Source organism: Sceloporus occidentalis, unplaced genomic scaffold (genome assembly GCF_023333645.1).
Source record: "Sceloporus occidentalis isolate IW3139 unplaced genomic scaffold, rSceOcc1.0.p SCAF_50, whole genome shotgun sequence".
Taxonomy (NCBI): domain Eukaryota; kingdom Metazoa; phylum Chordata; class Lepidosauria; order Squamata; family Phrynosomatidae; genus Sceloporus; species Sceloporus occidentalis.
This window is the reverse complement of record NW_028317030.1, coordinates 1877287-1898759: the sequence shown is the minus strand read 5'-3', so window position 1 is coordinate 1898759 and position 21473 is coordinate 1877287. Positions and strand designations below refer to the sequence as shown.

Genomic DNA, 21473 nt, shown 5'->3' with positions numbered 1-21473 from the left:
ACTTTGTATTTTTCAAAAATGCTGTTTCTACAAAGCACTTTTAGCACTTGGGGAAACTCAAGATCTTTTACGGCTCTAGCATAAGGGACCAAATGATTTCTTTAAGCAGAAACACTTTATGCATCGTGAGGGGCTGCAATTGGTGTTAACCCAACCATGGAGTATATATTTTCTATAAACATCCCCAATTAAAGGAGCCACCTGGTTACCCCAATTAAAAACATGTGACTTTTATTTTTAAGGGGAAATAATATTATCCACACATGGAACTTCAATATGGCGTTAATTCCGCAGATGACCACCTGAATCTAGAATAGGACCAACGCCTTTATTACCTTCCACCCAATAACAATCTCCCATAATTCACTGGTGATCAGGGTTATATCATCAAAGCTGATGTTATCCATGGGAGGAAAGTCACGTGGTAGAATAAGCAGAGTATTAAGTGGAACTTGTAAAAGTATATAGAATGTTAAAGCAACGAGTGTGTGCAGATTCTTCATTCATGCGCACACACATTGCTGGGCATTACACAATCTGGTTGTAAGCTCTCGCTGCCATGTGCTGGGTTGTATACTATATAAGAGTGCTAAATGTCCCGCAGCTATTGGTTAAATCCCAGTCTGACAAATTGATTCCCGTTTCCTTTTTCCAAAAGAATCATGTGATGCCTCTCTTTCTCCACAGCTTTTCAAATCAGATAAGGACTGATTACTAAAGAGGGAGAGGACGTTGGTTTCTCAATGGATGGTGCTACCTGCTAAGCTGCAACAAGATCTAAAAACATAATAAATCTCATCACACTAAGTCATATATTGTTTTCAGAAGACTCTGCGTCATAAATGGAGAAAAGCAAGAAAAGTTTCATTGCAAAGCAGATTACAGGGGTGAGTCTCAGTCGCAGCAAAGCTGTATTTGTGTGTGAGTTGTGGTATTAAGTCACTGTATTGAAGCAGGGTGGTATTTACTGCCCTGCATGATGCATTTTGTTATATGCACCGGTCTCTTAACTTCTAGAAAACTGTTACAAACTAGTAACTTTTTTGCCCAAAGCTTTGTTAATATTTGTTAGTTTTATTGTAATAGAACCTGAGCATACTTATTCTATCCTGAAGCTTGCTATTTTCTTTAAAGGTCTAATTAATCAAAATGTAAATTTTCAAGCAAGAAAGAAATGTAGCGTTTACCCGTCATATCTCCCACTTGTGTCTGAAGACCAGACCTCTGAGGTTTTAAAGCTTATGCTCAATGACTTTGTCAGCCCGCTAAAAGTTACTTTATTGCATTTAATGACTTTAACAATCAATAGTAGATTGTACTAAAGATATTTACATTTTAGGTACTTTTTAGACCTCAGTAAAACCGTGATTATTATTTTTTCGCTTTGGGATCTATTCACTAAAGGGAGAGGTGGAAGGAGAGTTGTGTTTCAGCTCCTTGACTTCACTATACATTATGAAGGTCCAACCCCAGTGAGCTTCTGCTGCAGGGAGAGCTTGGCTGGCCCTGTATAATGAATAGTTAAATAAGCAAGATTTCATAAGTCTCCTTACACATTAACGTATGCATTATACAGGGTCTGCTCAGGTCTTCATGCTGGAGAAACCTGCCAGTGTTTGCCCTTCATGTTGAATAATGAGAGAGTTATGTAACCCCCTTCTCCAGCTAGAGAAGCACAATCTGCGTAAATGCCTCTTTTTCATAAGAAGTCACAGTCCAGTATCGCCTCTTTTTTTTTTTTTTTCTTTTCTTTTTTTCTGTGAAACTCGAGGTTTTCATGTTTCCCAATTGTTAAGTAAATTATTGAGGTATAAAACTGTTTTAAAATTGTTAATTTTATATTAAAAAAATATATATATTTCAGAAGCGCGCAATAAACCCAGAAGCACCAAAGACTGTCTGTGTGCCCTCATAATAGGATGAGTCTGGGGGCAATCGAATGGTTTTTTTATACAATACCTATCATTTAGACTCTGTTCTACGATACTCATTATGTTTGGTTAAAGGGAGATATTAATGTATTTCCCAAATCATTAAAACTAGATGTTTAGATTTTTGTTCTAAAAAATACATGTGAAAGCTGTGTGTATTTTATGCATATTCCCCTATATTTCTCTGTTCTTGATAGCTTTTCGAATGTTTCTTGTAAAATAATGCATTATATAATCTTGCAGGGCTCTCTCCACCTAATGTATCGGTTTGGCTTAGTCTGTCAATCCCTTTTGTCAGACCCTTTGAATATATGTATTGTATGAAGCGCTGCGTAAACTGTTGGCGCTATATAAATAAAAGGAAATAATAATTATTATTATTATATAGCTAGTGTTTAAAACCACTAAATTGAATGATGTTGTAAGGCTGACATTAAATGCTACTATAGCCTGTTTAGGAGAAACGTAAAAGTTAGCAAACTTATTTTACATTTATTTTTTTGTAATTTATATCCCTCCGTATTAGAAGAGACATTGCATGGATGTACGTATATAATTCAGAGTATGAAGTTAGTTGTGGCCGTTCTGGGTCATGTAGAATGTAGGTCAGCAGTAGGAAAAGTGAGTTTAATCCAGGAGAATGTCACAAGCTCTGCCGTATAAAAGATTTGCCACGGAGTTAAGATTTCTAGGCAGCGAGTCCCTGCTTTTGCCTTTGGATACATAGATTCAACATTTAGTCAGGAGGTATAACTGTTTAAAGGGGGAATCCCATGGAAAAAAATCAACTTATGCATAAACACTGCCGATGTATACAGTAATGCAGGTTAACATTGGGGGGGGGGGGCTGGTTTTATCTCATTTTGTTCCAATAAACATCCTTTTTCTGCAGACCTGAAGGCCGCCATTGCTGTCAGTCATGTGATATTTTGGGTGACTTTCTCTGCTCAAACACCACAGCGAGCTGATACTTTATGGCAATGCCAATGAAGTCCGTTCCTCCATAGACCTTTATTAGCCGATGTGTCCAGCTGTGTGGTTTAGGCTGAGCCATTCTATTGTCTATCACAAGGCAGTAGGATAAGAGGTCGGGGTTTTTGGGCTAATAAAAGAGCTAGAACACATAAAAATGGCTAAGTTGCACCTATGTGAATACATTATATTATCCAAAAGACTAGATATTATTTTTCAGATATACTTTATAAACAGAAACTTATATTCAACACACCATGACATGACGAAGCCTTGCATCCTAGCGACACCTCTAACCGCCTTCCTTAAAATAAACATGTCCCTCTGTGACCGCTTGGGATGTTAGGGTGTATGTAAGCATGGTTAAACAATATATCATTAATCATGTGAATAAGGAACCCCCCCCCCCCAGACAAAATGTCCCTGTTTGGCCATTGGAATTGTGTTTACTTTGTAGAGCATCCAAAATTGGTGCCTTGTGTGATATCGGAAACAATTGTGATTCTTTCATGTCTTTGAGTCTGTGTGTTGCGGTTTTGTTACTAATGCGACACTCTTCTGATTTCTTTGAAGCGCCTCACCTTTCCTCTCTTGGCTGTCGCGTTGCTTTCGTCCTTTGGGTCGTCCATGCTTTATGGTTATAATTTGGCGGTCGTCAACTCCCCGTCTGAGGTAAGATCCGGTCTCTGAATTGCATAATAGAAAACCTTAGTTGTCTGATATGACTTTGAATAACCTAGAGATAAAAGCAAATGACAGGGTTTGGTTTTTGAAACTCAAAAGGATAATATTGTTTATTTCATCTCAAAAAAAAATTAATTTCCTGTAAATGAGGCGGTATTCGCACAAGCAGTACTTCTATACTTTAAGGCCCTAATTCTTGGCACGGACAGGCCCTATGCTCAGAGAGAGAGATATATATATCTATATATATATATATATATTACTGCCTATCTACAGGGGAGTCGGGGCTGGGTGGTAATTCATTTCCCATGCTTTTCATGGTGGAGCGTCGGGAACTGCCTTTAATGGCACCCGGACAAGGAGTCTACACAACAGGTATAATGCCTGATCTCCTAAACAATTACTTTGGATTACTAGTCTCATACCCAGTCAACATGCCCTCTCATTACTACTTCACATGTGCCCGGTGTCTATCGGTTGTTCCTATATATTCAGAACCATGACAATATATGGCCGTTGTCTGTCAATTGTTCTTTAATGTGTGGATGAACTTGGTGCAACCAGTTTTTAAAGCAGGTTTCTTTTCATTCTGTATTAGAGTAAAAAAAACAATTAAGAATGTGGTATTTAACTTTTTTCTATTTTTTTTTTCTTCAGCACATTAAAGCATTTTATAATGCCACCTGGTTCCAACGATATGGCAGTGCGCTTTCCCAAAGCCAACTGACCTTGATGTATTCATTGACTGTATCGGTCTTTGCCTTGGGTGGAATGCTGGGATCTCTGCTGGTTGGAATTCTGGTCTCCAGGTTTGGAAGGTAAAGAAAAAAAACCTCTCGAAGAAAAATGTGCTTTATAGATAGTATAGCAAATAAGAGGCCATTGGGGGAAAAAAAAAGCCTGAAATGTTATCCTGTTAAGGACAGCCTTCAATGTAAATATGAAACTAATATCCTAACATTGTAACTGTCTGTTGTTTGTGCTTAGATCCTATTATCCTTTTATCTTGAGAACAAAATCCATGAAAACCTTATCTGGCTATGTGTCTGTACATTATAGAATCTCTTTATAAAGGTTTATTGTAATATGTAAAACATCCTATTAAGTTGTTGGGTTTTTTCCCCAAAAACGATGAACGGATTCTTGTCTTTGTACGGTCAGAAACGTTGACTATAATTTTTCTCCGCATATACGCTTAGATTTTTGGCTCCACTTCTATATGCACATGCGTGTTTTACATGTAATGTGCATGTGTTATAATTATAAATTAGTATGTGAGTGTAACATATTGTAACTAGCGGAGCAGAATATAGTTTACTTCAAACCTCATCCGATGCTGCTTCCCATCAGCCTTCCCAGATTAACCACTTTCTCACGCTATTAACCCAGGACTTCTAATTTACATAATGTGTTTTTCCTAATGACAAAAGGTTGCAATTGTAGATAATAACGGTTTATACAGTTTTATAAGGTTGAGCCTTATGTTTGGCTTCTTAATATGTTTTACATCTGGTTCAGAGTTCTCTGTGCTCGAATGATGGGAACATGTTGTTGTTTTGAAAATTCTTAATTTACACAATTTATGTAATTCCAAAATAAGCCAACACTTGTTTTGAATGTATTACTATTCACTTATTATGTTACTGGAAAAAACGTAAATGGAAAGACGAGAAGGTTTTTTTTTGGTTGGTGATGACATTGGTATAGAGATCTGAACTTAAATCCATCAGGCCTACATCTGGAATCCTAGTCTTTGCAGAAACTGAGCGTTTGTGAATCTTTTTCTAATACTGAAATATATTACAGTATATGAAGAAAAAAACAGTTTTATTAGGTCTAGTAAGCACAGCCATTGACAGTATGTAACATGATCACTGGCGGTGCGCTGTCTTCAACATATCAAAAGACACATGTGATACAGGAAGAGTTCAACTGGCAAAGACATTGACAACAATACTTGTTATGTCACCGCAGGAAAGACGACGTATCCACTAAATTATTTGTCTTTTTGGTGTTTATTCCCCGCTATGCATTATGAAGAACCATCCTCGTACGGCTGATCTGGTCCTGCATAATGTATAATTCAATGACTGAGAATTTCTGGGACTCGGGATTTAACTATGTTGTGCAGCCACAAATTGTTAAAACTCAGTTTTTACAAATGAAATGTTCAACATAAAGAACCATACGTATCAGAAACACTTATAAAACAAGTTTTCCGGTACGGTTTTTAAAGCAGCCGCCATATATAAAATGTTTTGTGCATATCGGTATCCACATGAATGTCTTTCTTAGATGTTCCAATTAAATTCCCCTCAAGATTAATTAATCTGTACAATGCAGAAACTAACGACAATATGTAGCTCCTTAAAAATCAGTAATGATATTTCCCTGCTACCAATCGGCTTTCTTGGTTTAGCCTGATATTATATCATATTATATATATTATACGGGCTCAGCTCAGTCTTTCTCCCAGGATAAGGCCCTTAATGAACAACGAAGCCAAGGGGCTGAAAATGCAAGTCTCCTGCCACCTTCTTCTTTAGTTAATAAACCTCATTGAATATTCATGCTCTTGGACCTTTTTATAAAAATTAACTTCCTTAAGACGTTCAGCAAGACTTGTTTACTCTGTTCTTGTAGGAAAGGTACTATAATAAGAACGTCTCCCTTGGTTTTTATCGCCGGTGGTCTAATGGGATTCAGTCGCCTCTTAAAATCTCCAGAAATGGTCATCGTTGGAAGGTTTGTCACCGGCATACACTCAGGTGAGAGTTCTTATCTACTTATGTGCAACAGTAAAGTCTATGGAAAACAATGGGTTTTTTTTGTAACTTTGAGTACTCCATCATAAGCCTTCAACCCCATCTGTATTGAGTAATGCATACATCGGCAATTAAAATGAAGACCCTACCCAGAGTAGATAGAATGCCCTCTGTTCATTCAGTGATACATCTTCGCTGGGAAATTATCTATTCTGCAGATGGAACCCAAAGAGATGCTCCCCAAGACACTGGACTCTGGTTAAAATATAAGGATATGAGGTCGCTATCAGACGGGGATGCAAACGCTTGGCGTATAACACTAGGTTGAGCAAAACATACAGCGATATCTGTCATTCATAATGTTTATAAATACTACGTAAGCTTTAAGCACTAATGGGAAAGCGTATTTCTATGTACTTATGTCTAACGATTTGGATGGGACCCTAAATTGCAGAGGAAACCTTTCAGGCCATCAATGCTCGCCAGGCAGGCTGGACTTGTTAAAAAAAACGCTAAAGGCGTAATACTTGATCTGGTAAGACTTTCATCTGATTTCTTAACAGGAATTGCACTCAGTGTTGTTCCCATGTATTTGGGAGAAATATCCCCAAAGAACTTACGTGGCTTCTTGGGTCTGATGCCAAGTATTTTCATTTGCCTTGGGGTCTTCTCTGCGCAGGTTCTGGGTCTTCCTGAGCTGTTGGGTGAGGTCAGTACACTTCAATATACAATTATTATATTATATAGTTGCATGTGGCTATTGCAAGTCTCCCCATGTAAACATAACATTTCTACAAAGTGCTAGAAATGTGCAATCTCTGGTTATCTAAGAAGGTGGCATGGACCTACGGCACGTTTCTTCTGTAATATGTTTTTCTGTGTAAATAAACCTTGAATGATCTTGATTAGTAGGTAAATACTCATTTTCAGTGAAATGTTCTTACAGGATGAAAGCTGGCCCCTGTTTCTTGCCTTGGTGGTGATACCCACCCTCGTACAGGTCCTACTCCTGCCGTGGTTTCCAGAAAGCCCTCGCTACCTTCTTATAGATAAAAACAACGTTCATGCTACCATAGATGGTGAGTAAAGAAGTGGGCATGGATGGATTAATGTGAGGTCGCTGGGGGATTTTCCATATGAAAATGACATCATCCGGTAGAACCATGACACGGAACCATGTCTTGGATCTCCACTCTATACCTCCAAGGTGCTTAATCCATAATTTTAAGACAAAAGCAGAGGAGATGAGGATTCTGTTTTATCGTTGGCTGGACAGGGACACGGTAAAAAGTCATCTCAATTTGAAACTCTGTTTATTGAATCTGCCATCTTCCCGCCGTCGAGCGAATGCGAATCAAGTGTTACTTTGTGCGATTTGGCTAAAGTGAATGTGTGCGTTGGACTCGTATGCACTGTTTAGTGAATAGATCTTTGAGAACTTACAGACCATCTTAGAACACATCTCAGGAGATTCTAGAACTTTTCACATCAGAAAGTCTCCTAGATACTGTACATCTTTATTTTCCGCCCCCTCTGTTCTCGCGTTTTATAAATTGCTCTTTTGGTTTGTCCCCTCAAACTTCTGCATGTTGTCCTTTTTATTTCCCCTGCTGCAAGGTTTAGCAGAATTTCATCAATGTTGCTCGTGACAAATTGCCTGTTTGGTACTAATTGCGTGTTTGCATTACAACCCGAGGTTTTGCTGTCTTGTCCACTTGACAGGAGATCTTTGGATTTTTGCAGTCTTGCTTGGGTACCCTTTAGTAGTCTAGAAGCACTTTGAAAGACAAATGGGTGGTTTCCTTAGCGTTCTTGTCCTTCACTTTGATTGCTTCCCCCGGGGATGGAAAGATACGTGCGATCCTCTTTATTCTATCCCGTCATTCTGTCTCCTTGCAGGATTACTTCACACACTCAAAGCAATGATCATTTGCTATTGAGACAACACTATTGACCGTAATAAAGACTCATAATCAACACATTGAACCGAACAAGAAAACCAAGAGGGGATTGATTAAAGCCTCTCATACTTATCCATCAATTATTAGATCAGACGCTTTCCGTAAAAGTAATTTTTTTCAGTGCATAGGTTGACACAGCCACGTAACTTTTAAGCCAATATTAAAAAATATTTTTAATATATGTATTACTATGGGGAAAAAAATGCACCTTTTATACCAGATTCACAAACAGTCTCTTACATTCAGTTCTAAAATACTGTAAGACATTTGATAACTGCGGATAATAAAATCTGTAAATTATTTATATTTTTATTGAGCCGCAGACGGCTAATGTTTCCTTTAATCTAATGATTTTGAGCACAGATTGAAGTTGGGACTAAGGGGAAGCCACATGCTGAACCGGACATATAATCGAGTTAACTTGTTGGACGCAATCCATTACTGTTTGTGAAAGTAAAATATCATATTGTCCTCATAATAAAACCAAGCAACGGCACACACCAAGTCATGTGCAAAAGATTGCATGAATGAACACTGCGTCGCTCATAACCGGGTTCACCAGATACACAGGAAAGATATTTATTTAAGTGGTAAAAATAACCTGCTTTTGCCTGGCAGTTTGGGAGACAATCTCTGTAAATTCAGCATGTTTTCTATATTTTTTATTTTTATTTTTGCAAAGTGACTCATCTTAAAAAACCAAAAATATCTACAGTAATATTTTTGTTGCCGGAGAATGGCAAAGAGTTATATAACAAACACAATGTTTCCATTTAGAATACTTCCATTTGTAACATATTCTGCTAACTTGGAACAAAGTAAGGTGTTTTTTTGTTAGGGTCACTAGTTTTTTTTTTTTTTTTTTTTGTTTGGTTTTTTTTTTTTGCCTTGTCCCAAAGCATATGGTGGGCTGTTGGTCGGACGGTCCTAGATGTAATGTATTGATGCTGACTCTATTTTTCTTCAGCTTTAAGGTGTTTCCTTGGAAAGGCTAACGTTGAAGACGTCATTGAGGAGATGCAAGAAGAGCAGCAATCCCTTTCTTCATTGAAAACCGTTTCGGTTTGCCAGCTCTTAATGGACCATACGCTTTTCTGGCAAATTTTATCTGTCATTGTGATCAACATGGGTATGCAATTGTCTGGAATAGATGCTGTAAGTAGAAAGATGGGGATTAGTATTACTTATAAGCAGTACAGAAAATTGTGTATATACACACACCTACAGTATATGACCGAAAACATGTGGATACCCCTCCTGATTATGGAATTTAGGTGTCTCAGCTGCACCCATTGTTAACCGGTCTATAAAATCAAGCACATGCCATCTCCATAGGCAAACATTGGCAGTAGAATGGATCGTATGGAAGAGCTCAGTGACTGTACACATGGCAGTGTCATGCCATCTTTGCCATAAGTCAGTTCATGAAATTACCGCCCTGGTAGATCTGCCTCGGTCCACTGTTACTATTGTGAAGTTAAAGCTTCTGGGAGTAACAGCACGAAGCGAAGCATTAGACCTGCACGCTTGCAGTTAGGGACTGCTCGGTGTTGAAGCAGATAACGCATGAAAATCGCTTGTCCTCTGTAGCGTAACATCAGCACAACCGCTGTGTGTCAAGATCTTTGTGATTTCCGTGGCCAAGCAGCTGCACACAAGCCGACGATCACTATGCCCAATACCAAGCGTCTGCTGGAGTGGTGTAAAGCACGCCGCCACTGGACTATGGAGTGGTGGAAACGTTCTCTGGAGTGATGAATGACGCTTAACTATCTCGAAGTCTGACGGATGAATCTGGGTTTGGCGGATGCCAGGAGAACACTACCTACCGCAATGCATAGAGCCTACTGTAAGTTTGATGGAGAAGGGATAATGGTCTGGGGCCCTTTTAGTTCCAGTGAAGGGTAATATAAATGCTACAGCATGCAAAGACTTTTTGGACAATTCTTTGCTTTCAACATTGTGGGAACAGTTTGGGGAAGAAGGCTCTTTTCTATTCCAGCATGACTGCGCCCTGGCGCACAAAGCAAGGCCCATAAAGACATGGATGGATGAGTTTGGTGAGGAAGAACTTGACTGGCCGCACAGAGCCCTGACCTCAACCCCATCAAAACCCTTTGGGATGAACTGGTATGAAGATTGCCAGCCGGACCTTCTCGTCCAACATCAGTGCCCAAACGCTCTACTGGATGAATGGCCAAAAACTCCCACAGAAACTCCCCAGAATCTCGTGGAAAACCTTCCCAGTAAAGTGGAGACTGTTATAGCTGCAAGTGGGGGGCCTACATATCAATGTCCATGATATCTACCATGGGATACCCAACAAGCTCATATAGGTGTGATGGTCGGTTGCCCACATAGTTTTGGTCATACAGTGTATGTGGGGTAGGGCAGCATTGCTGTAATCTGATAGCACATTACTCGTCGGCTCACAAACTGCTTTGTGACTGCCTAATCACATGGATAAGCCCTTGAAAATGTCATAAACATGGCACCTCTGAGAAGCATATAAAGTCATGTGCCCCTCCGTCAAACAGACACATGCATGCAAACACATTTACACACTCGCACTAACATAGAAACATAGCATTTTATGACTGATAAGAACAATTTGCCCCATTTATTAAGACTCAATCATACAAAGTAAGACATTCTAAACCATAAAGGCAGAAATGTTATGAAAATCTAAATATAATTTGGTATTTTATATTTGGATTTACTGTCTCTCGTACACGGAGCAGTAATTTCCCAGCATTCACTTTGTCTGTCTGGTTTTTAGGGAGTAGCATTTCTCATGTCTTGGGGTTTTATAACTGATGACAAAAAATCTAAAAAAGGCAGAGAATTGGCTTGAATGCATCTGTCATAATGATTACATCAGGGCTGAAGTCATTAGATATTGTTAAATGAATTATTAAATTAACATTTCTGTCCCATTTAAAATCTCTCAGCCATATTGTATAGTATTTGATGGATGAGTTATTTTTTCTCAGGTACATCCTCTTACAAATTCAGCTATGACTAATGGTGTGTGTATGCGTGATGTGTATGTTTATATATATCTATATCTGTAGATCATGATGAGTATCTATGGATTTTTATAATGTAAGATATATACTTTTTCTATATGTATATTTTTTTTCTTGGCTCCAGGACGTATTTTCTAACGTGTGATTAGTTACATATAGAAAGCAGCCTTAGTGCGTAGTGGAAATTACCTGCTAGCAGCCGATCAGTCACTGTTCCCATAATTGTCTTTTTGTTGTCCTGCTCGTCTCACTTATTACACAGAAACTCAGACGCCATGAAAACAAATGGAGGGATGGAGGGAACGAGGCAGATGCGTCATTTGTGAATCCAAAAACCTGTAGTTAGGGATAGGTTGAAGTTAAGAGGGTGTTTGTTGTACAGTCACCATAGCAACCACCATTTTCCTAAAAAATGATCTTTGTACATAACTACCAATACAGTCACGCTTCCTTTTTGAACTTTAACCGCTTGCTGTTGAATGTCACGGCTACCGGATTATATGAAATGTTTTTGTTCGTTATTTTCTTTTTTCTTTATATAGATCTGGTTCTACACGAATTCCATATTTGAAAATGCTGGGGTGCCACTAAAGGAGATCCCATACACGACTGTAGGAACTGGGGCAATTGAGGTCATCGCAGGCGTTATTGGGGTAGGTTTTTAATTTTTAGTTCTGCTTCCAACAAACACATTGCTGTATTAAAGGTTTTTTTTTTACTTTTACAGTGGCGCTGAGGAAGAATAAAAGTGACCTGTGTTGTAATTAATCAATACATGGCAATTCATTTTCTATAGCGTTAGACATGCGGTTAATTTATTGGTGCCGGCTAGAATACAGGACCAATATTCTGGCAAAACAGAAAAATAGCTTTCATTTTTCCTGCCAAAAAATACCAGGGGGCTGTGGTGCACCAATGGATCAAGTGCCAGTGTGTGCTTAGGGCAAGGGGGTATTTATTGGCACCCGGAGTGCATTCTTTATTTGGCAAACCCTGCTCCCCCACACTCATACTTTCAGACTCTTTTTACCTTCTCCACCAATCGCTTGTGTGTCCCTGACTCCTTTCCTGCAGCTCTGCTTCTTCTTATGCCTCTCCTTTCTTCATCCACTTCTCCATGAACCAGGCCCCCCGGACAACCTCTGCTGAAGGACGGAGCCTCCGGGGACATCCTCTCCCCTGATTTGGGGAATGGAGAAGAGGCTCTTTGTTTTTTTTTGTTTTTTTTTTGTTTTTTTTGTGAATTTGCATTTCTGCAGCTTTTTCTCTGTGAATCTGTCTGCGTTGTTCTTATCTCTTGGAGCACATGCGCAAAAGTGCTCCAGGAAGCCTAGTTTACGGGAAGCGGACGAAGAAAGAAGCCATGGTGAAAAGTGGATGAACAAGAAGAGCCAAGAGAAGAAGTGGAGCTGTGGGAAAGGAGACAGGGACACGGAAGCGGCCGGAGGAAAAGGCAGGAAAAGATAGGGTGAATTTCCGGCAGTTTTGTATCGTAGAATTGGAACCTCTCACACCGAAAGGAAACTGACAATTATTCAGATCCTTTTTTTTTTTTGTTATCCTAATTAATTTAGTCTAGAAGCCATAACCTATACTGACCTTGTTTACAATATGGTAAGGTATTGATCCAAATCATATATAATCACAAACAATATAAGTGTATAATCTATATTCATGCATGAGCTACATATATCTGTATTTTAGTAGAATTTTGGAGACGCCAACGTTTTGTGTGTAAAGAGGAACGGCATCCATAATTAAAATACATGTCTTTGCGCTGATTTTTTTTTTTTTTTTTCCTTTCATGTTAAATTTACGTAAAAATTGTGATAATCGGTTCTACTGGTTTTAAGACACAGTAGTATCCGTATGGTTGAACTCTTTAATGAGTGAGCTCATCCCTTTTGGCAAGCAATGAGTTAATTCACCCTCTCGTTTCTTGCTAAACATGCCTTTAATTGTATTTTATTAATTTTACAATTAAGTATTTATTTAGTTGAATTCACACCAAAGTTTGGCGTCTTCTCCTTATAAACCCCAGATAATAATTTCAGTCTAGGAGGAATCGGATTATCACGCGTCTGTATTTCCCCTTTTTCGCTTCCTTCATCGACCTTCTTCATCACCCCCTCCGCCTTTAACCAGCCCCTGCTTCCTAAAGCCATTTATATGCTCCTTAGCTGAGAGTTACCTCTGTGGAGCATAGATTTATAACCAGCCTCATATTCCATATTTTTAACCCAGAGCCGGCCTCGGCTACATAACACTAAATTAGATTTTTGACAATTAGAGAGACTAATGTGAGCCATCTGATCCCAGGAGCGGAATTTCACAGCACGGGCTTCCTTTAATAAACATAACGCAGCTCAGAAGTGAAATTTGGAGCTCCCTCCTGTTAACGTTTATTTACCCCTTTCTATCGTTCTCGCTTTCCCCCTCTTTATTTAGCCGTACTCGGCCCCGCTAAATGGTCCTCTGTTCTTGCCATCACCTGTTGAGGGCTAATAAAAACCGCTTGAAGAGGTGGAGAAGGAATGGTTTCATAGTAAGTGTCTTAGATACATTCAGGCAGACTCATAGCCCTGTAAGTCTGATTGGTCCTGAGTGGAGACAGAAATGGCACCCGATGGACACCATGAGATTGGTTATAAAATTACAAGCATTTGTTCTGCTGTCAATATTTTCTGCTGGTTTTGCTCAAAGCTTTTTTCTTTTTTCTTTTTTTTTTCATCTCTTATTTTCCAAAGGGGAGGCAGGAAACTTGGAGAAAAGCTAATGTTGCGGTTAGAAAAAATATATATATATTTTTTTCTGTTCAATATCTTAGCTCAGAAGATGTTGCCATGTTTTATTTCTCTTCTTTTGAGTCTATAATATGTACTTGGAATTAAGTAAATCTCCCACCCCGTTCCTTTTGCACAATGTCTACTGTAAATACCAATCACATCTCAGAGTACTCAGAGCCAGGGTTCTAGGTTAGTAACCCCAACCGCCCGCCATCACAGCCATCCAGAGACCATCCAAATAAAATCATGTCTGGGTTAAAGTAGCATCGCTGTCTGACGGTTCCTGCCCTGAGCTAACGGGTCCTAAAGGTTGTCTGTTAAATTGCTGAGGGCCTCTCATTATATGGCAGGCAACGGGAAAAAAACTGGGCACTTTGCTGGCTTTTGAACATCAGAGAAGATGAAGAACTGAAACCAGATCTTAATAATCTGTTTATCCCGCAAGGTCTAAAAATTGGCGAAACCTCAAAACCCATTTTTTTTATAAAGGAACCTGCGTATTTTGCATTTGCAGGCATTGGATGGATGTTCTTGAACTAAATAAAATATTCGGATAGAAACAACACTCGTGCAGATGTGATACGTGTCAATCAGCCATCTGCTGAAGCGTGCCATTACTTCTTATGGGGACTGTCTCATGGTTGGCACCATGACTTCAGACCTGGGCTGGTAATGGAAAATAGCCGTCTCTTTATCCCCTTACTTGTCGACTATGGACTGCTACCTTGGTCTGGAAATCCACCTTCCCACCAGAGGCTGCATCTCCCAACGTTTGAGCTCCAAAGCATTCTGCAGGACCCTGGAAATGGTGTGAATACAGTCACGGCTTTCCAACATGTTTAGACACCAGTCCGATGATTTTTATACAAACTACATGGAATTTTTGAGAAAGAAAATACAAATGGGTAACAACAACTTCCCTGCGATGAGACCTCTTAGGCCATCAGGTCTTCACACAGTAACTTACTTTTTTTTCCCTCAGACTTTTGTGTTTTGTAGGACTCTGCTGTTTAAAGTATACTTTCTTTTTTACTTTTTCTTCTACTTAAAGCAAGAAGCATAGTTTAAATACATGAGAGCTGGGTTGTTATCGTTATGTTATTTTGGAGATTTGGCCAGTGGCTCATTCTATGGCTCCTTTTGAACATGCATTATTTTTTGCCTTCGGTTCCATCTTGGATTTGTCTCCTGCTTTAGCACAGATTATGTTTAATACAAAATGTGATTAAACTAAGATTAGAAATGTTTAATCTAGGAGCTGTACCAACTAACATTGATCTATACGGTAAGATATATCGGTTTCCTCCTCGTTACAGTGTTTCACCGTTGAGAAGCTGGGTAGACGCCTGCTAATGATTGGTGGATTTAGTTTCATGGGTTTCTGCTGTGCCGGAATTACTATGGCTCTGGTATTTCAGGTAGGTATGATAAGTTTATGATCGATGGGTAACTCTTTAGCTGGGACCAGGTATGCCACCATCTTTATACATACTCAATGTATATCTTAGAAATTTATTGTCATTGGCCATCTTCTTACCGTAGTTACTAATGTGATTAAAACCAAGGCAAACTAAAATAAATTGTCAACTAAATGAGGTTTATTCGCGAAAGTGTTAATGAGGATTGTTTTTGCTCTTTTACCCCAGCAAAAGTATCCTCGCACGTTTAAACATGCGTTAGACAGGGCCAGCTCAGCCAGGGCTTCTAAGGGCACTAGGTTCAAGAAAGTAGCTACTCTCCAATAATACAGCAAAGAACCATCATTGAAGTTGGACAAGATAAACAATATTGTAAAGGGTGGCCTATCTATCTTCAGCCTTGCCCTAGGCCTAACCTGGGGCAGTGCCAACAGCCCCCCCCCACGCAGCTGAGCTCCAAGATATGACATCATAGATTCAAAGACAGATGGTGCCGGCACAGGCCTCCATAGTGTTAATGGGCCAGCTGATAAGACTGGTGATTTGCCTTTTGACTGGCCCGCTAAAGAGTGGTGCTACAGGCAGCGTGATTGTCCAAGAGGCCTAGGTGAGAATACATCACTGACTTCAAGCCAAGGGGCCAGGGCAGGGGCAGTCAACGTAAGATTCATGAACACTGCGTAAGGTGTGTTCAACGTAAGGTTTGATGAAAATCTAAAATCAGAAAATGAACTGAGGAAGCAGTTATTGTTTGTTGGTAACTGTAATGTCTTTGTCTCTGAATGTTACACAGGCACGGATCCCCTGGATGCGTTACGTTAGCGTGGTGTGTGTGATTGGGATCATTGCGGGTTTCTGTATTGGACCGGGTGAGTGAACAAATCTAAGCAGAATTTCTGTTTTTATTCTACAGGTGACGTTATAACTATAAATATGGGTAACATGAGAATATAGTCATAAAACACTGGGGCTGATTGTAAATGTGGAAGCCAAGACCAATGACCAGGGGATAACAAGATGCGCAAGGTAATTGCAGGGCCATCTTTGATATGGGGCTAAGGGGCAACTGCCCTGGGACTAGGTTTACCATGGCATGGGGCTCGCAATAGCCACCATAGTCCGGTGGTGGTCTGTGTCTCCTAGCACAGACCTCTCTTTAGGCTTGCATCTTGTGCGCCCCCTGCTGTCGGAGCACCCGGATATGATGTCACATCCCAGCGGCCAGCAGCAGGTGACACACAGACTGTGGAGGAAGCATTAGTGGAGCTGCTAAGTTGACAATAATGAGCTAATTTTATGAACAATGGGGATTTATCATGGCTTACTTTTTCAGTACAAAAAGAAATGGTGACAAGTGAATCCTTAGAAAGTATGTTGGGTATTTAGATTGTTAGCTCTATGCCACAGTGCCAGCTAAATAGATACATTGATGAGATCAAATGTTCACCACTCGCTCAACATTAAGAGAAAATGGCGATATTCATAATGTTTGAATTTTCTCTTAATGTTTTCACCAGGCGATGCATTATAATTAGCCAACTTAGTCTGTCGATTCAAATAGGCTCGCAGTTGGCCATTGATCTAATTGGGAAGTATAGAACTTGACGGGATATAAGAACCGTGTGGCCCATCTAGTCTACTCATTTCTCCTCATGTCAGTGTTGAACCTTAATCAGCCCTAAGATCCATCCACTCATCTCCTCTTTTTCTCAGTTCTTTTCAGAGTTTACAAAATATATATGTTCTAAATGAACATTTCCCAACATTCTTTACTTGCGTAATAATCCTGTTGTGAAGTCGTATATCATTCTGTGACATTGGTTGGTACCCAGACCCTATTACATTAACGATGGGTATTTCCAACATGTCAGCCGTCGTATTAAAGCCCTGTTGGATCCCACTTGACTCCAGTTGGGACAACACTGGTCTACAGCAACTTGTGGATATGAAAGCGTTAAAACAAGCCTCGCCAACTCTATCTTAACATGATGGATGGAGACCGGGGCGGTTTATTCCATTGATATATTAGCAGTGCCTCTAACAAATCTATAATTCATTTTCAGCTGAGAATTTATTCAGTGTAATTACATCTTTAATTAGGATTTTTATGGCTCATTGTTCATAAACAATGATGAATATGACTTTTAAAGCAACAAGGATTAAGGAAAAATAAAGTCTGTGTGAGCCGTGAGCTCCATATTTGGTATTTTTTGTTTTTTTTGTTCTGCATGAATTTTTCTGCATTAAGAGTCCTGTGTATGGCGTGATGTGGAAATAATGAACTACGGTGAAAAACTTCCACTGAAACCTAATAAATTCATTATATCATCAATGGAGTCGGAATGAAAGATGTTCTCCTAACCCATTTACTGTCATTGGGGTCTACAAATGGAGTCGGCTAGCGGCAAATGTATTAAAATAAGACACTTAGACACTTAATACTGAAATTGAATTCCTTTCTAACCTGAGGCTTCCTGGTCCTTTTAGCAGTGAAGTGATTAAAATGTGCATGTTAAATTAAAACGAGGGGTAGGGGTTTTGACTTTTTTTTTTTTTTTTTTCTTTTCTTTTCTTTTCTTTTTTTTCTAAAATATTGAAATATTTTGTGCGTTCTAACATTTAATAGCAGCATGTCATACAGCATATTAGCTGTCAACAATTCGACCCCGATTCCAAGTAAATTATTCTGTATATTGGTGTAACGGCAGTCGCATGTTCACCTTGGTAGTCAATAGTTACAGCCATAGAACTTAATTTTTCTATCGCTCCAGCTGCCTCTTTAAACCCAAAGCCGCATTAGCCTGTCTAACGGGAAGGGGATCAGATGGTACAGCTGGGGTTCAATCCTGAACCTTTTAGTGGTGGAAGGAGCTAGATTTGCGTTTATATTCTACCCGAATATTATGTTAATATGTGGATTATTGTGTATCAGTGTGTGTCGCTGTGTTAGCATGTGGGTTATTGTGTATCCGTGTGTCGCTGTGTTAGCGTGTGGATTATTGTGTATCCGTGTGTCGCTGTGTTAGCGTGTGGATGATTGTGCATCCGTGTGTGTCCCCGTGTTAGTGCGTGTATGATGTTCTTCCCTTGTAAGAGACACTAATGCAGGTAGAGAAGGAAGAGTGTAATGAAGATGTGAGCTCTGGACAAATGATTGAATAATAATATTTGAGCATCAGACTCTGCCATGGTGATCTGCAAAGTAAAAACATAAAAAAAAAAATTATAATAATAAAGTTGTGTAAGGAAAAACCATAAAATACTTTTTTTGGCCCAGCATATTTTGTTCTGTCTTGTGAAACCCTTTCAATGGTATTGTTTTCAGAACACTGTGATGCTTTAAACTTGTCTGCCGTACTTTCTGCCAACCAGTTTAATGTTGAGGGGGTTCTGCCCTCTTCTGGCCACAGAAAAAGCTTGTTTAAAACGAAGCGGAGGCAATCCTGTAACGTTAAAGACCAAAAAAAAACCCTGACTGCTGTCCGCAGAGTCCGACTGGTTCCATCGGGAAATATCTAGAGGGCTGAGATTGTCGAAAGTTGGGTGAAAGTTAAGGGTTTCATCGCATCTTCTTTACAAAGCAGATAGACATTATAAAAAGTAATGATTGTAGTACAAATCATAAAATCTACTGTCTATGGCTGATTTAAATGTTGTGTATTTATTTACCAAGGTAGGATCTGACCAATTTAAGAAATTGATGTGCAATCTTTAATAGTGAGTCAAAATTCCAAAAAATTAGTGAAGAATGCTAGAGGGCTGCAAACAAAATAGTTGTATGTCCAAAGATCTATTTAATTACAAAACTAAAGAATATTTTGGTTTAGTTGCCCTTCTTTACTGGGGAGAAATGTTGATTCTGATAAAGCGTGATAACGTTCCTTTATGTTGGAATCAGTCCTGTGTGTAGTAGGAGACCTTGAGACCTCCCGATGCCAAATGCTGTCAACGTTTGATTACCGGGGCTTAACCTTTTCCCAATCCGGTTTTCTCAGTAGCCAGCGCATAAACTATGTAGGAACATTATGAAAACCTGTTGTTACTGACGTATCCGTATTGTTACTTTTCAGCAAAATACCAGCACCTAATGAAATTACACAATGATGGACCCATCCCAAGACCCCATTAGATGTTCCCAATGGGATACAACTAGCAGATGCTGACTAAGGGTAGACCACTGGCTAGATCCCAACCTTCACTACTTAAGGGGTCACAAGTGACGGTCCCCTATAGTATGTGCTTTGATCAGTGGGTGTACTTTTGGTACCGCAATTATTATTATTGAGTTATTCATTTATCATGTCTCTCCAAAGCTAAGTTAGGGGTCAGTGAGTGAGATGGCTATTTGGGGAGCCCAATCGGGAGAATCAACCAAAATTATAAGATTGCAGGTCTGGTGACCTGATCTCAAAATGGACATAACTGATCCGGAAATACTGGAAGAAATCAATATCTAGAGATGCGTATGTGTATATATGTATGTATATGTAGTAGACACTTTAAATAAACACTCATCTACCGACACCAGACAAGCCAGAAGGCTTGTTTTTCCCTCAGAAATCTCATGGTGCTGCCACAACCACAAGGGATTCTGGGTAGGCACATGCAAATAAGGTCAACAATGATATATATATATATATATATATATATATATATATATATATATATATATATATATATTTCTTTTATTTAAGATGTAAGTAAATTTGTATACTTGGTATAGTCTTACAGTGTATGGATCCACTTGACGATGACCTGCTTGACGTGCAATGATATGGTGTAAAAATATGCTGACCATTAAGTCTTAAGTTTGAATGTAACGCTAAAAGGCATCATTTGCTATATTGTATCCACTGTTAAATAGCCTTATTCTCTATGTATAGAAAATAAAAAAGCTATGTGTTGGCGTTCTAAGTAAAATCTTTTTTGTCCAACACAAAAAATGGTTCACCATTGTGGTCTACTGAGCTGGCGTGCAGCCATTTATCTTACACACTTACAACGTATCTATAGAGCAGAGGTTAGAATTTAGTGGGATCCAAGTGTACAGAAAGTCCATTTCAACAAACTGTAGTCTAGTTAATTTTGTTGTTACTAAGAGCATATAGTGTATAATATGGATTGTGGGGTTTTTTTTTCGTTTTTTTTTCTTTCTATGAGCATACAATGATATTTTATACTTGTTTGTGTTTCATTTACAGCTGGAGTTCCATTTATAATGACTGGGGAGCTCTTTAAACAGTCTCATCGGCCTGCGGCTTACATCGTCGGTGGGACTTTAAATTGGTTGTCTAACTTTACCGTTGGATTTGTCTTCCCGTTCCTTCAGGTAATGCAAAATAAAAAAATGGAAAAAAACAAACCCAATTCTGCTCAACAATTCTCAGATATTGAGCATCTTCCCCTTTTTGTTTCAGATGTCCGCCGGGGCCTTTTGCTACATGGTGTTCTGCGGAGTGTGCCTATTTGTAGCTGGATATGTTTACTTCGTCATTCCTGAAACCAAGAACAAAACATTTATGGAAATTAGTCAGATGTTTTCTTCTGCGAAGACCTTGTCTACCCCAACGACTATAATAGATGATGTACGACTAAGAAAGTTGAATGGATATGGTGCATTGGACAGCAGTTCTATGGAGTTTTCATTGCCTCTATCTTGAAAAGAAATAATAATAAAGACTTTCTCCAAATAGTTACTGATTTAAAGATCTATATTATGAAATCCATGTGTTCCCTTTATTTTTCATGTGCTCGGTCTAATGTGTAGAATTGCTATGAGAAAATATTAATATTAATACGATAATTTACAAAAGGCTCAACGGACTATCTGGCAAACCGGCAAATACCTGGTGGGCTGTTGCCAGATGGCATAGATTTCTTACCTTTGCTGCCACTTGGCAGATCTGGCACTTTAATGTTCAGACGTG

General features: G+C 39.1%; 1 protein-coding gene across 1 annotated transcript; it reads left to right on the top strand.

Moving 5' to 3' along the window:
- The first annotated feature begins 842 nt into the window (after positions 1-842).
- Positions 843-21206, top strand: LOC149288617 (solute carrier family 2, facilitated glucose transporter member 9-like). The gene is made up of 12 exons (XM_089491348.1): positions 843-887; positions 3477-3575; positions 4245-4405; positions 6231-6355; positions 6916-7061; positions 7299-7431; positions 9281-9468; positions 11885-11995; positions 15445-15546; positions 16340-16415; positions 20748-20875; positions 20964-21206. Exons 1-12 carry the CDS (start codon positions 843-845, stop codon positions 21204-21206), a joined length of 1557 nt encoding a protein of 518 aa, XP_089347474.1.
- Positions 21207-21473: the final 267 nt, after the last annotated feature.